At 43.0% G+C, this 11685-nt stretch overlaps 1 protein-coding gene across 2 annotated transcripts in view; it reads right to left on the minus strand.

Moving 5' to 3' along the window:
• The window catches only part of glsb (glutaminase b), a 38053-nt gene extending 27134 nt beyond the window's left edge, over positions 1–10919 (minus strand). For both annotated transcript variants that reach the window (XM_068705087.1, XM_068705088.1), the window contains exons 1-5: positions 10503–10919; positions 3175–3271; positions 2698–2819; positions 1667–1796; positions 442–521 (exon numbers count right to left, since the gene is read on the minus strand). In XM_068705087.1, the coding sequence (XP_068561188.1) occupies positions 442–521; positions 1667–1796; positions 2698–2819; positions 3175–3271; positions 10503–10810 (737 nt within the window). In that variant the 5' untranslated portion in view covers positions 10811–10919. The remainder of the gene's footprint in view (positions 1–441; positions 522–1666; positions 1797–2697; positions 2820–3174; positions 3272–10502) is intronic.
• Between the last annotated feature and the right edge of the window lie 766 nt (positions 10920–11685).

The raw sequence follows: 11685 nt of genomic DNA on the forward strand, positions 1-11685 counted from the left end.
TATTTCTGTATAGCAGGCTGCTGGTATGAATCACACGCCCTCGCTAATGGCTCAGCTCTGATCTCCGTACACAGCGAGCAGAAGAAAAAAAAAAAAGCATTTTTAAATCAATATTTTGTGTCAAATAGTGTGTCTAATCATTATGTGGCCCTTCGGGTTTTACATCAAAGGGAGATTTTAGTTAGAAACGGAATGTTTTACTAATACACATTATGAATGGTTTCTCCAACTACAGCTGAAATAAATCACAACTGGCGGCTTGTTAGCATTCCTCACTGACACCACTGGAGGCAATTTGGTAATTGTGTAAGCTACAGGATCTCAGTGATCCCACAAAGGAATGAACACAGCACAGAGCTGCCATTGTAATGGTAACTGAGAAACAAACATTTGAAAAACATCACAGTACCGCTGTAATACTTCTCACGGCTCGTGTCTCACCTCTGTCCGTCGACTGTGCACAGGGAGACGGCCCACATGTCTGGGCTGAACTTGGCAAGCTGAGGAATATAGTCTGCAACCTGAAAAAGAGGCAAGGCAGCTGAAAGAGTGCTGGCGCAGCAGCGGTTCACATTACACCGCTGACTTCTGCTGAGGCTCAGGTTTCAATGGAAAGCGAACACCACTGGCAAGGCAAAATAACAACTTCCTCATCTGTGGACCGGAGAGGAAAAATTCACTCTCAGATACTTCTGTCAAAGAGGAATTACTTTGCTTACTTTGTGCCTTTTATCTCCTTCCGCTAAAAGTACAGCAAGTCATTTCCCATATATTTCCATTTTATCATATATTGTGTTTCTATGCTTCAGTACAGCCACACTAAGCTATTGTTTTTGATATTTTAAAACAATGATTTTGTTGATGCACAGTTCAGCGTATGTTGCTAAGGAAGAGACAAGTCCTAATTTGTCTGTCCAAAAAAGGCTACTTCATGTCAGAATGTTTGGAAGATATGTGGCTTGTGAAAAGCGGGTCCAATATTTACTTAGGTGACTCTGCAGTGAAAAACATTGTCATATGCTGTATTCACCCTAACTTCTCCCGTTGGAGTTAATAGACTCAGGACCTGCCGCTAGCCTCAAAATGTCTACTGTGAAAGAGTCTCTATTTCTGCAAATACAGACCCTTCTGTTGGCCTCGGGAGCAGGAATCTCATGTACCAGATACTTTTCAACTGAGAGCTGCGAGTTTCACTGTTCATACAATTTGAGAATCAGCCCTCTTTACTCATAATTTCTGCTGCTCTCCCGTTTTTAAACGTCTGAACATTCTGGTAGCTAAAAGCTAAAATGACTTGACTCTACACACAGAGACCGGCTGTCAGAGAGACTCCTGCACCAACGTGTGAAAAAGGCAGCTCGCTCACGGCTGCTGGGGAAAAACCACTATGATCTTTTTTTATACATATTCTGGGTCGGATTTTTCCTTCATGTGTAAAATGGCAATACGGTGGTTTTCAATCAGATCAGGGTGCTGCTGGATCTGTAATCAAGGACTGATGTACACCATTGATACCAGCTGAATGCAGACTGAAACCACACTGTTAAAACAGAGTGATGGTGATGAATCTGTGTGGGCTAAAACATTCATGATGATGCACTGGAAGAAGCAAAGGAAAAAAAAAAAAAAAAAAAAAAAAAAAAGAGTCATGGATCTAAGGACACACCTGTCCTCCAGAGAGATTTTTGGCACTCTCATACAGCTCATCAATATGGGAGGTGAAGGACTGGAAGTCTGGGATGACGAACTTCTTGCGGAAGGCCTGAGTGAGCAGGACAATGTTGCTCTGGACACACCTGATGAATAAACCACAGATAGCATGCTAAAACACTGTGACTGCATGCAACTGGAGGAAAAGTTTGTCAACCAAGTTTGGACAACCCTGAAGTGTGACAAACTTCTGTGAATGTTCATAAACGTGGCTGATGAAGAGGCTTCATCATTACATATTGATCAGCTGCTTTTTATCCATATAGTGTCGTCCAACATGAATCCATATAGCGACTCATGTTGCGTCAATGATCAAACCACGTTCTCCGAGGGTTTCGGGAACATGTCGATGCTCACGTTTTAGGTTACTGCTAAGGCCAAAAAACATTGAGAAAAGTGGAGCGCGCCTCTGTGGACAAATGAGTCCGAGGACAAACTTCTCCTTAAGCCTTAATGGGTTGTGGTTTTCTCAGTTCGTGACCACAACACACACTAGAAGAAGTGAAACTAAATTATAGCTCATCATCCGCTTAACAGATATCTATTGACTTCTACTAGTATTTGGAAGAAAGGAGGGAGGTTGGAGATTTTCAAATGAGCGCAATCTGGAGTTTCCTTTGACCAAGTATGTAATAATAATGGAAAAAACATCTTTGGGCACTTTAGAATTATTTCGACATCCAGTTGTGGTGCATGACCTTACGTCACATCTATTGATATCATTCTTACTGCGGTCAGGAAAAGAAGGATCTCATGCATAGAATATATTGTAATGGAAGTGCATATCTCAGGATTGCTGTCAAAATGCCTTTTAATGGATACCTTGTTTTTGCAATTATGCAATTTGCAATGAATTTGCTGATAATAAATATGGTCATCAAAATGTATACAATGCTTTTTGAGGATGCAGAGAGTAAAGGGTTCTTGGAAACATTGTAAAAAACAAAGTGCCACTATGGTGTACAGACAAGACACGCCACGCCTTACTTCTTGAATAGGTGCCTGTCCAGCGTAACGCCATCTGGTGTGTTCCTTAGAGTTTCTTTGAGGGTGTCCATGCATTCCTTCAGTCTGGGATCTCCAGTGCGAAGCCCCGTGGCTTTAAGCGCCTAGAATGAAAAAGAGTATTTAGAAGCACCTCTGAATAGAAACAATGGCCCCGTTTAAAAATGGTATTAACATGCGTTTATGTGTGTATATATATATATATATATATATATATATATATATATATATACACACACACACACACACACACACACACACACACACACACACACACACACACACACACACACATATATTGGCCTGTAAGCTATACTACTGCAGCTGTCTATCTCATGTCACTGTCGCCGTCCACATGTGATGGGATCAGCTGAGTCGTATGTTAATGCCAGGTCTGAACAGGGCCAATGCAAAAGAAACAATTCAAAGTGAGGAGACAACTGAACTTGAAGGACTTACTGTGAGAAATTTATGGGCAGGAATCTTCTCTTGACCCTCTGCGACCGTGTGGAAGAGCAAGTCCTCCAAACTGGGCAGAATGCTTGCATTTCTTCTCCTAGGTTGGAAAGTGGTGGAGAGACACAAACGCGCGTATAAGACGGAGCACTTCAAGTCATGTCAACGTTAACGGTGTGGGGGGGGGTCAACTCTGGAGTAAAATACACAAGGTAAGCAGCAAAGCATTTCTTGTTGTGTTAATGTAAGTAAACACAGTGCCACTGCGGTGAAGGCATGGTCCGTATGCAACAGGATCGCCCTTTAGCTCAAGCTACAATGAAGCCTATTCCCACCTGGCTTGCAAGTGTAAACACAGAGCTTATCTGTGGCAGTTGATACAGTCTTATCACATTAATGAGGGATTCGAGCGGCTATACTGGAAACATGCTATCCAAGTGGAAGCTTTAGCCACGTGTCTGTTTGTGGCACGTATCGCCCAAAGCCGTCATTGTGTGGGACAACATGACTAAATGTTTCCTGTTGGCAGTGCTCCCTGATGGGAAACGCCATGTTGGGCTGGAAATCGGGAGATAAAGACAGATCAAAGTTAGTCATTGGGCTAAAAAATGGGCTAAATTAGTACAGAGGGCCTGGTCCCGATAAGAGTAAACTGAGTTCTATATTCCTCTATGATACAGCTGGACAACCTGCCTTGTAAAACAGGCCCATATTAAACAAAATACAGCCTGCTTTACAGCTTTCCATTCATATTTGTACTGTGCTCTGTAGTGTTTTGCATATTCCCAACAGGGAGAGGAGAGTCAGTGTGGATCTGTTGGAGCAGGGAGTTTGAGTCCCGTAGGCTGCATGCTCATCTCTGGCCTAAACAAAACACTTTAGAGGTGTGTCCGCCTGCAAAATGTCACAGAGATGGAGGCACATTAAGCTCTCCTCAACCAAAAAAGCCCCTGTTTAATAGACACACAATCAGTATGGTTATAACTAATACAAACTATTGGCTTTTATACATTTGTTCATTATATGGTCACTACATGGTCCATTTGCTCACAACACTGTGCGTTGGGAAACGCAGCTCTAACAGCTTTGGCGTCTGCAAAGCAATAATAATAATAATATAAAAAGGATATAAATTAGCGTTTTAGAGACAGCACCAATTTGTTTCGGAAATCCTTTCAACAGTTGAAAACAAATACCTCCTGGGCAATTTGGTACTTGGTAGGCATGGGACAATATGAAAATGTAATGTCCCTATTTCTTGGACATAATAATAACAATGCACGATATTATCCTGATAATCAACCGAAACATACTGGAATTGATTTACCTTACATTTTGTTAAGAAGCAAATCTTTTTTTTGCATCACAAGACACCCTTTTAAGTGAATATCCTTTGTAGTGAAAACAATCAAACCTTAAATAGGGTAATAATAAAATCATAAGAAACCCTCTGCATAGCGAGCTAGACTGCTTTTTCAAGTCACTGTATCTCTAATAGTTTGATTACACAAACATAATGCCCAGAAGCACGGGGCGGGACCTAAATTCCAGGAATTCTCTGGTCGTTAGCGCTGCCCAGCCCACAGTGGCTCTTGGATTAATAAAGCCAACATTGTGGCCTGTTCACACGCTGGTCATGACACAGCAGCGTGGTCTGCAGTGGAGCAAACTCCACTCAGTGCAGAACCAGAATTCAAAATGGTCTCGTCCAATCGAATCAAAGTCCTTTTCTCTCGATAACTAGCAGCGACTCTTGCGATTCAGACTGATGCTGTACGGTCTGCTGTTCTAAAGACCATGCACCACATTGAAGAAGTCATAATGCCGTTTAATGCAACCTTTTTCCAAGAACAGCCAAACTTGTCCTCACAGGTGCCCTGATAAACAGAAGCTTTTACATGGCATAGATGCTTCTAATTCAACACTGACGGGGCCATGGCCACGTCACGTGAGCCTCATCGGCATTTGATACGCCAGGATTCAGCCTGCACCTCCTCTCTGCCTCCATCTCTTCTCCTTTTGGTACATCCGCCGCTCTCCAGAGTAAACACTCCACATACAGCCAAGGTAACTACGCTTGAACGTGTGCAAACAGACCAAGATCGACAAAAATGACGTCTGTCAGGCATGCCTAATTCAAAGGGAGTGCTATTGCCCATCACATCTGTCACTACAACAGTGTTCCACACGGCAGCCGACAGGTGCACCGCATTATCACAAGGCAAACGGCAAAAGCGGTGTGCAACGGATGATACGCCTCACAGTGACATGTTAACGCGTACGTTGAATTGAGGATAGAATGATGGATGAGTGGGGGATCAATCGTATTTCATACAACCTGCGCAACCTCATTCTAAGAGAGTTGGAATGAGTGTTTGTGTTTCTAGACACATGCATTTTCTGCTTTGAGGGCCCAAACTGCAGCAATTTGAGGGCAAATTAGATAGTATTTAGGCAATTAAAGGGGCACTTCACCCAGGCTCATGACACATTTGCTTTGAGTCTATAAATAAGTGACTACAGCACAAGAAGCATTTTTCACATACTTGCCTGAGGACATTTTTTTTTTAAAAGTTTAACAACAGTGTAACGTCCATGTAGCTCACCTGGTAGAGCGGGTGCCTCATATATTAAAGGTTGAGTTCTTACTGCAGCAGCCAGGGTTTGAATGCGACCCATTACCCTTTTGCTGCATGTAATCCTCATGTAGCCCTCTTTTCCATTTAATAAAGAGCAAAAAAAAAAATGTATCAACTTGGCAGCAGATCAAGAGCAGAATGATCCCAGGCTGACAACGAATATGTTTCTGCAAAACAATGTCGCAAAAAGGAGATGCAAATTAGTTAGGGTTCCATCAACTTGTTTGGGGCGAATAAACTCTGTTACGGCGTAGTTTCATCATAAATTGGCGCTGTATGCTTTGCATGACCGTGATCCACCAGTAAACAAAGTCAAAGGATGACGAACCAAAAACAGAACAAGTCACCGTCTAACCCATCTACGAGAGATGTACGTCAGAACTTCTTGCAAAGGAAACTTTGGAAAAAAAACTCAAGTGAGCGTAAAAACTTTTTGGGCACGATTGAGGACGTTTTATCGAACTGTTTTGTTTTCCATACTGATTTTTCAAAATGTGCGTAAAAAATGTGTAAATGAAAACGCAGCTTCACAGAATGTGACGGAAAAACAAACACCCAAACCATAAAAGAAGCCACAGGGAAGTCGGCAAGAGCTTACACAAAAATACCTATTTATAATAGACATGCTGCAACTGAACTTCATCAGCCATAAATACCGACTGACAGCGTACTGCAACAAGATGGAGCAGATGGCGGAATTAACATGTGCCACGTATGCATATCACATAATCTTGTGGATGGTTGATACTCTCAGTTGTCACCAGCAGACACTCGACTGAACTTGTCAATATCTTGCTTTAGATTGTTTCTGGTTATATTTTGTAGTTCCCAGCCTCTTGAGCCCCGTGTTTGATTGACTTGCTGTCTTTGTGGTCTTCCCTCCTTTTGTTTCTGTGCAGCGGTTGTGTTTGTCATGTCTCCTCCTGTTCCCTAGTTGAGTTTCTTTATTTTTGTAATTTCAGTATTTCCGGTTTTATGATCACTTCACTTCCTGCCTTTATATGTTTTCCCGCCACTGTGATTGTCTGCCCCGCCCCTGACTGAATCCACCTGTGTCTAATCACCTGCACCTCCCAGTGTATTTAAACCCTGTGCTTCTGCAATGTTCCTGTTAATATCCCTTGTGCACTTGTCCGATTTAACTGGTCCTGTTTCGTGACGTTTTGCCTGTTGGAATTATTGTTTTTGGACTCACCAGCTTTTTAAGTTTGGTTTTGGATATTATTTCTTTATTAAAGTCACCGTTTATCATCCATCTGCTCCCGTGTCGATCTGCATTTCGGTCCAGCCCCAGTTGTCTTTTTGCCCAGGCTTGACAGAACTAAAACTATGTTTCCACTGCATGGTTGCAGTCTACTCAACTCAATTCACTTTTGATACCAGATGCTTTTTTTTTTCCCCATTCGTTTTTTGTTTTATAGTATCCCCTCAGTGTAGGCGTGGTTCTTAGCTAGTCCACCATAGCAACAATATCTATCTATCTATCTATCTATCTATCCATCCACGACTTTTGCTAATGGGAATGAGACGACAACTGTTCTAATGTGTAACGAAGTGAACTGGTTGGTTGAGACAGCAGTTTTAAAGACCCAAACAGCGGAACAAATCGGATGGGAATACAACCTAAACGCATCTTGTTTCTCTCTACTGGTACATTTAAAAATCCTCTTTACAGGCAGATGGCTCAGTCCATTTGCCTCTGGATGGCTGCTCATTGGTGTAAGCGGAGCACTTTGAGAGTTTCCTGGATACTAGGTAAAGATTGCGCTGTGATTTTGAATTGTATGTTTTGCTCTGGAGGATGTAGAGGGCAGTATTGATGGCCAGTATCGTAGTATTCACACAGCATTTATTGTTCAATTCATCCCATGTCAGGGGTCTAGTCATCTTAACATCAACAAGCTAACTGCAAATGAATATTCAATTATCTGGCCTGAGAGTGTGGCGATATTCATGGTCATATCAGTGACTTAACACACTTGTGTGTGTGTGTGTGTGTGTGTGTGTGTGTGTGTGTGTGTGTGTGTGTGTGTGTGAGTGAGTGAGTGAGAGCTTAACACCAAGTGTGTCTTTCACTTTCCAACTCTGTCATGCGTTTCACAACAGTCATTTGTCTTTTCCGTTTTTGATATCTTAATCTTATCCACCTCAACTCACTAAAGCTGTAACTGATCTCACAAATAGATCCGGGTAGTTGGCCCTGAGCCAGGAACACTCATGCTGTAAAACACGTCTGTGAGGCTCTCAGAAGGGAATAACAATCAAACGCTGTATCGTGATTGAATTCTCAATGCATGAGCTGCATTTCCTTCTGAGATTTATCTTGTGAGGGCTCCTCGACACGTCATCCCCATCTCATGTATCAACACTTCTGTTTTTTTGTGCAGCTGACCCATAAATTATGAATCACAGGACTGACCTCAGAGTACGGTAAGTTTCCATGGACACTGTCGTCCTGTGCATCTGTGCGCACACATTCAGGCGGTCCACTTCAGGCAGAAGGGAAATACATGGACTGGAGTTAGTGTACAGACAGCCAGCTGGCTGCCAGGAATGTGAAAATAATGATTGATTCCATGCCCGACATAAGGAATATTGAACGGGAAAAACAGGATTGACCCTATAAATCTGAATCAAGAGCTTTGTTTACTTGAGTATCTGGACGGCTGAGTTCAAAATCAGCACTAGGCTTTTTTTTATTGGGAACATGCTCTGCCGTAGTGTCAAGATATGGGAGATTGCAGCTCAACTCTTAAGGGATAAACGGGTGACTTGAAGTGGGGTTGTATGAGGTACTTATCTGTAGTCGGTGTATTATCTACAGTAGATGGTGGACGGCACGCCCCCAGTTTAGACCAACAGACGGGGAGTATCGACAACGGAGTAAAGCAAAGTACTGCTGTGGACGGGGGCAGCAACGAAAAAGTATTTGACACCCACAGAAAAGCCCCCACCTTAAAAAATTCCATACTACTTTAGGGTTCCCCTATTAAGAATCTTTTTACCGCTTTATCTTATCGTCAGACATCCCTTTCCCACAGAACTGAAAGTGAAACATTGTGGCATTCTTGGCAACCGTTTTGTGGTCTTAGTAGCATTGAAGAGAACATACTGAGAGTGATAATGTATCTATGCTCTCTTCAAAGCTGCAACACTATTGGCAAAAACGGTGCAAGTTTTATTCCTGATGTTCCCCATCAGAAAATATTCTAGATATAGTGTACACTTAAACTGATATTAATACAAATGTGTCTTGTTGCTGCCCCTGTCCACAGCAGTACATTGTTTTGCTCCTGGGCTGCTGGTGCTCCTGACTGTTTTTACAAACTAGTGCCGTGCGGACCGACATCTACTCTAAGTAATGCACTGATTATGTAAAAGTGTACTCGACCTCACTTCAAATAATCCAATCTATACCTTTTTAAACTGTATAGCTCTGTAAATACCATTACAACTCCATAAATAAAATACCTTGACATATTGTATTTACATTGAGACAAACTATCACTTCAAATCTGTTAAAGGGTCTGGTATTTTGTGTGTATATGTATATATATATATAAAATCTCTGAAAGGTAAACTTTGCATTGTACAATCCTCAAACTGCTTTGAGCTTCATGTTATCTTCAGTCTTGTCTCGTTATTCTGTGATGGCAAATGGAGTTAGGACTGAAATTACTGTTAAACTGTGAGACAACTGCATAGACTGGCACAATTTGGACATGGAGCAGTCGCTTATAACACAAGGTGGCTTACGCTTCATGCTATATGGAAGTGGCGGTGCTTCTCCAGACATAAAAAAAAACCTAAGTCAGGGAATGATAAGAGTAACTATGAAACTACAACTGTGGACATTTAAACATTACAATTGTAATAGTATATGTGTTACTGTCACATGAAGCAGTTGAAGGCGCGCACACACAGACTAAAATGGGGTTTTCTTGTTTTCCACTTTCTATCGGCCTACTGTGGACGGGACAGAGGGGTATTGTCAGTAGTCTGGAGCGACCTTTAAAACTGTGACTCACTTCACTAAGGAGAGTGGGAGGTCACTGAAGAAGCCACAAATCAAATTCACGCAGCAATGATTATTACAAAAACAAAAAAAAGTGGGGGAAAAAATCCTTTTATCTATCTCGTATCCCGTCCACGAGCTGGTGTTATTATCCTCCACATTATCTCTGACCTTGTCACGGGGGTCCCGCCGCCTCACTTAGAAACCTGCCGCCGCACAGAGCAGCGCGTCGTCTCCACAGGAGCAAACCAAACGTCACATACAAACCCGCCAAGGTAAAATAAATCCTAATTGACTTTAAGTTAAATTGGTGCGTGTTTATATCGCTTCTTGGCACTGAGCCATCGGAGGCTGCACCCAGTATTCAAGTCACACACATGGTGTGTTCGCTGCAGCTGTGAAGCCATGGCGGTTAGTAAGCTGTGTTCTTGTAATTATATCATACATGTTTTGGATGAGCTTGCCTTGTCTATAGGCAATACATCCGTATAGTATTTTAAGGTGTACAATGTTAAGTTGGCTAGTTACTGAGCGCTATTTAACGCGGTTTTAAAAGCGTCTGTAACCGCTGGCGAACAGCGTAACGCACATCCGCTTGCGACACTACTCGCCATGCATCCTACGTTGGCCGTAACGTGCCACACAGTGTGTTCCCCGGGGAAGTGCTTGAAACCTACTTGTCGCTGGATTCTTCGCTGCTGACGCCATCCTTCTTCAGCTGCTCGTCCAGCTCCACGGCGCCTTCCGTTTTCGTGCAGTATGAGCGGAACGGTGCGGCGCGGGGCGCGGCGCGGAGCACCGGGCGGTGCGTGGCGGCATAGAGGACCTTCAGTGGAGTGGAGACGGCTCTGGCATCAACGGAGGCGGCGCCGAAGCAGCGGTGGCGAGTCGGCGACCAGGTCTTCTGTCTGGAGCCGGACAGGGGACGCTTGAGGGTGGCTTCAAACAACTCCTTCAGCACTGTCGAACACCTAAAATGTAACATCTCAATCCTGTCGGGCAGTTGGAGAGAAAGTCGTGGTTCCAAATATATCCGGTAGCAACTACACGGCCGTTGCGTCTGCTACCACGTTGACTGACTGAGATGCGATGACTCAGAAACACCGGCGTCCAAAAATACATAGAAGCACTCGTTCACGCCCCCGCGGCTCCTATTGGTGGAATCGAAGAGATGCGCGCGTTCAAAGATAACTAATGGCGCTTTCAAGTTTGCTATTGGAGTGTCTTCTTGTCTGTCAAGTCCTGTTATGTTTTGGGTTTTTTTCCACAGTAGGGCGATTGAATCTCTATGCATGGCAGGAGTACCAGCACGAGAGCAAATGAATGCTTGTGGAATGGATGGGGGGGGGGGGGGGGCACCTATAAGGCTCACCTTTTAAAAGTAAGCAATCTTTTAGGTTTACGCTGTATTTGTGAAACGGAAAGTAAAACGTATCTATGCTCTCTTCAAAGTCACAAGACTGTTGACAAACATATTATAGATATATTTACTTTCAGTTCAGTTACCCATGAGAATATATTCTTAATATAGCGTAAAATTCATCTGGTATTGATTTTTATTTTTAAATCGGCCTTTATTTTAGGTTTCTAAAATACGCTTTGCTGTCCACAGCAGTACACGTATTTGTTACCGTGCTGGTGCTCCTGTCTGTTGCTGAAGGTAATACACTTACCTATGAATATAACCATAGATGGATTGCTGAACGGGCCCCCAGGCTCAGGTGCCCAATTCTCCAATTCTCACAGTGCCGAGAAGAGACTCAACATAACCACAGAGCAACATAAAAAGACTACAAAGACGCACAAAAAGACTACAAAGAGACCAACTAAGACGCGTAAAACGGCTACAAAGAGATACAG

The sequence above is a fragment of the Cebidichthys violaceus genome, unplaced genomic scaffold, assembly GCF_023349555.1.
Source record: "Cebidichthys violaceus isolate CVI_PGR_0920_01 unplaced genomic scaffold, fCebVio1.0.p SCAF_11, whole genome shotgun sequence".
In the NCBI taxonomy this organism is placed as follows: domain Eukaryota; kingdom Metazoa; phylum Chordata; class Actinopteri; order Perciformes; family Stichaeidae; genus Cebidichthys; species Cebidichthys violaceus.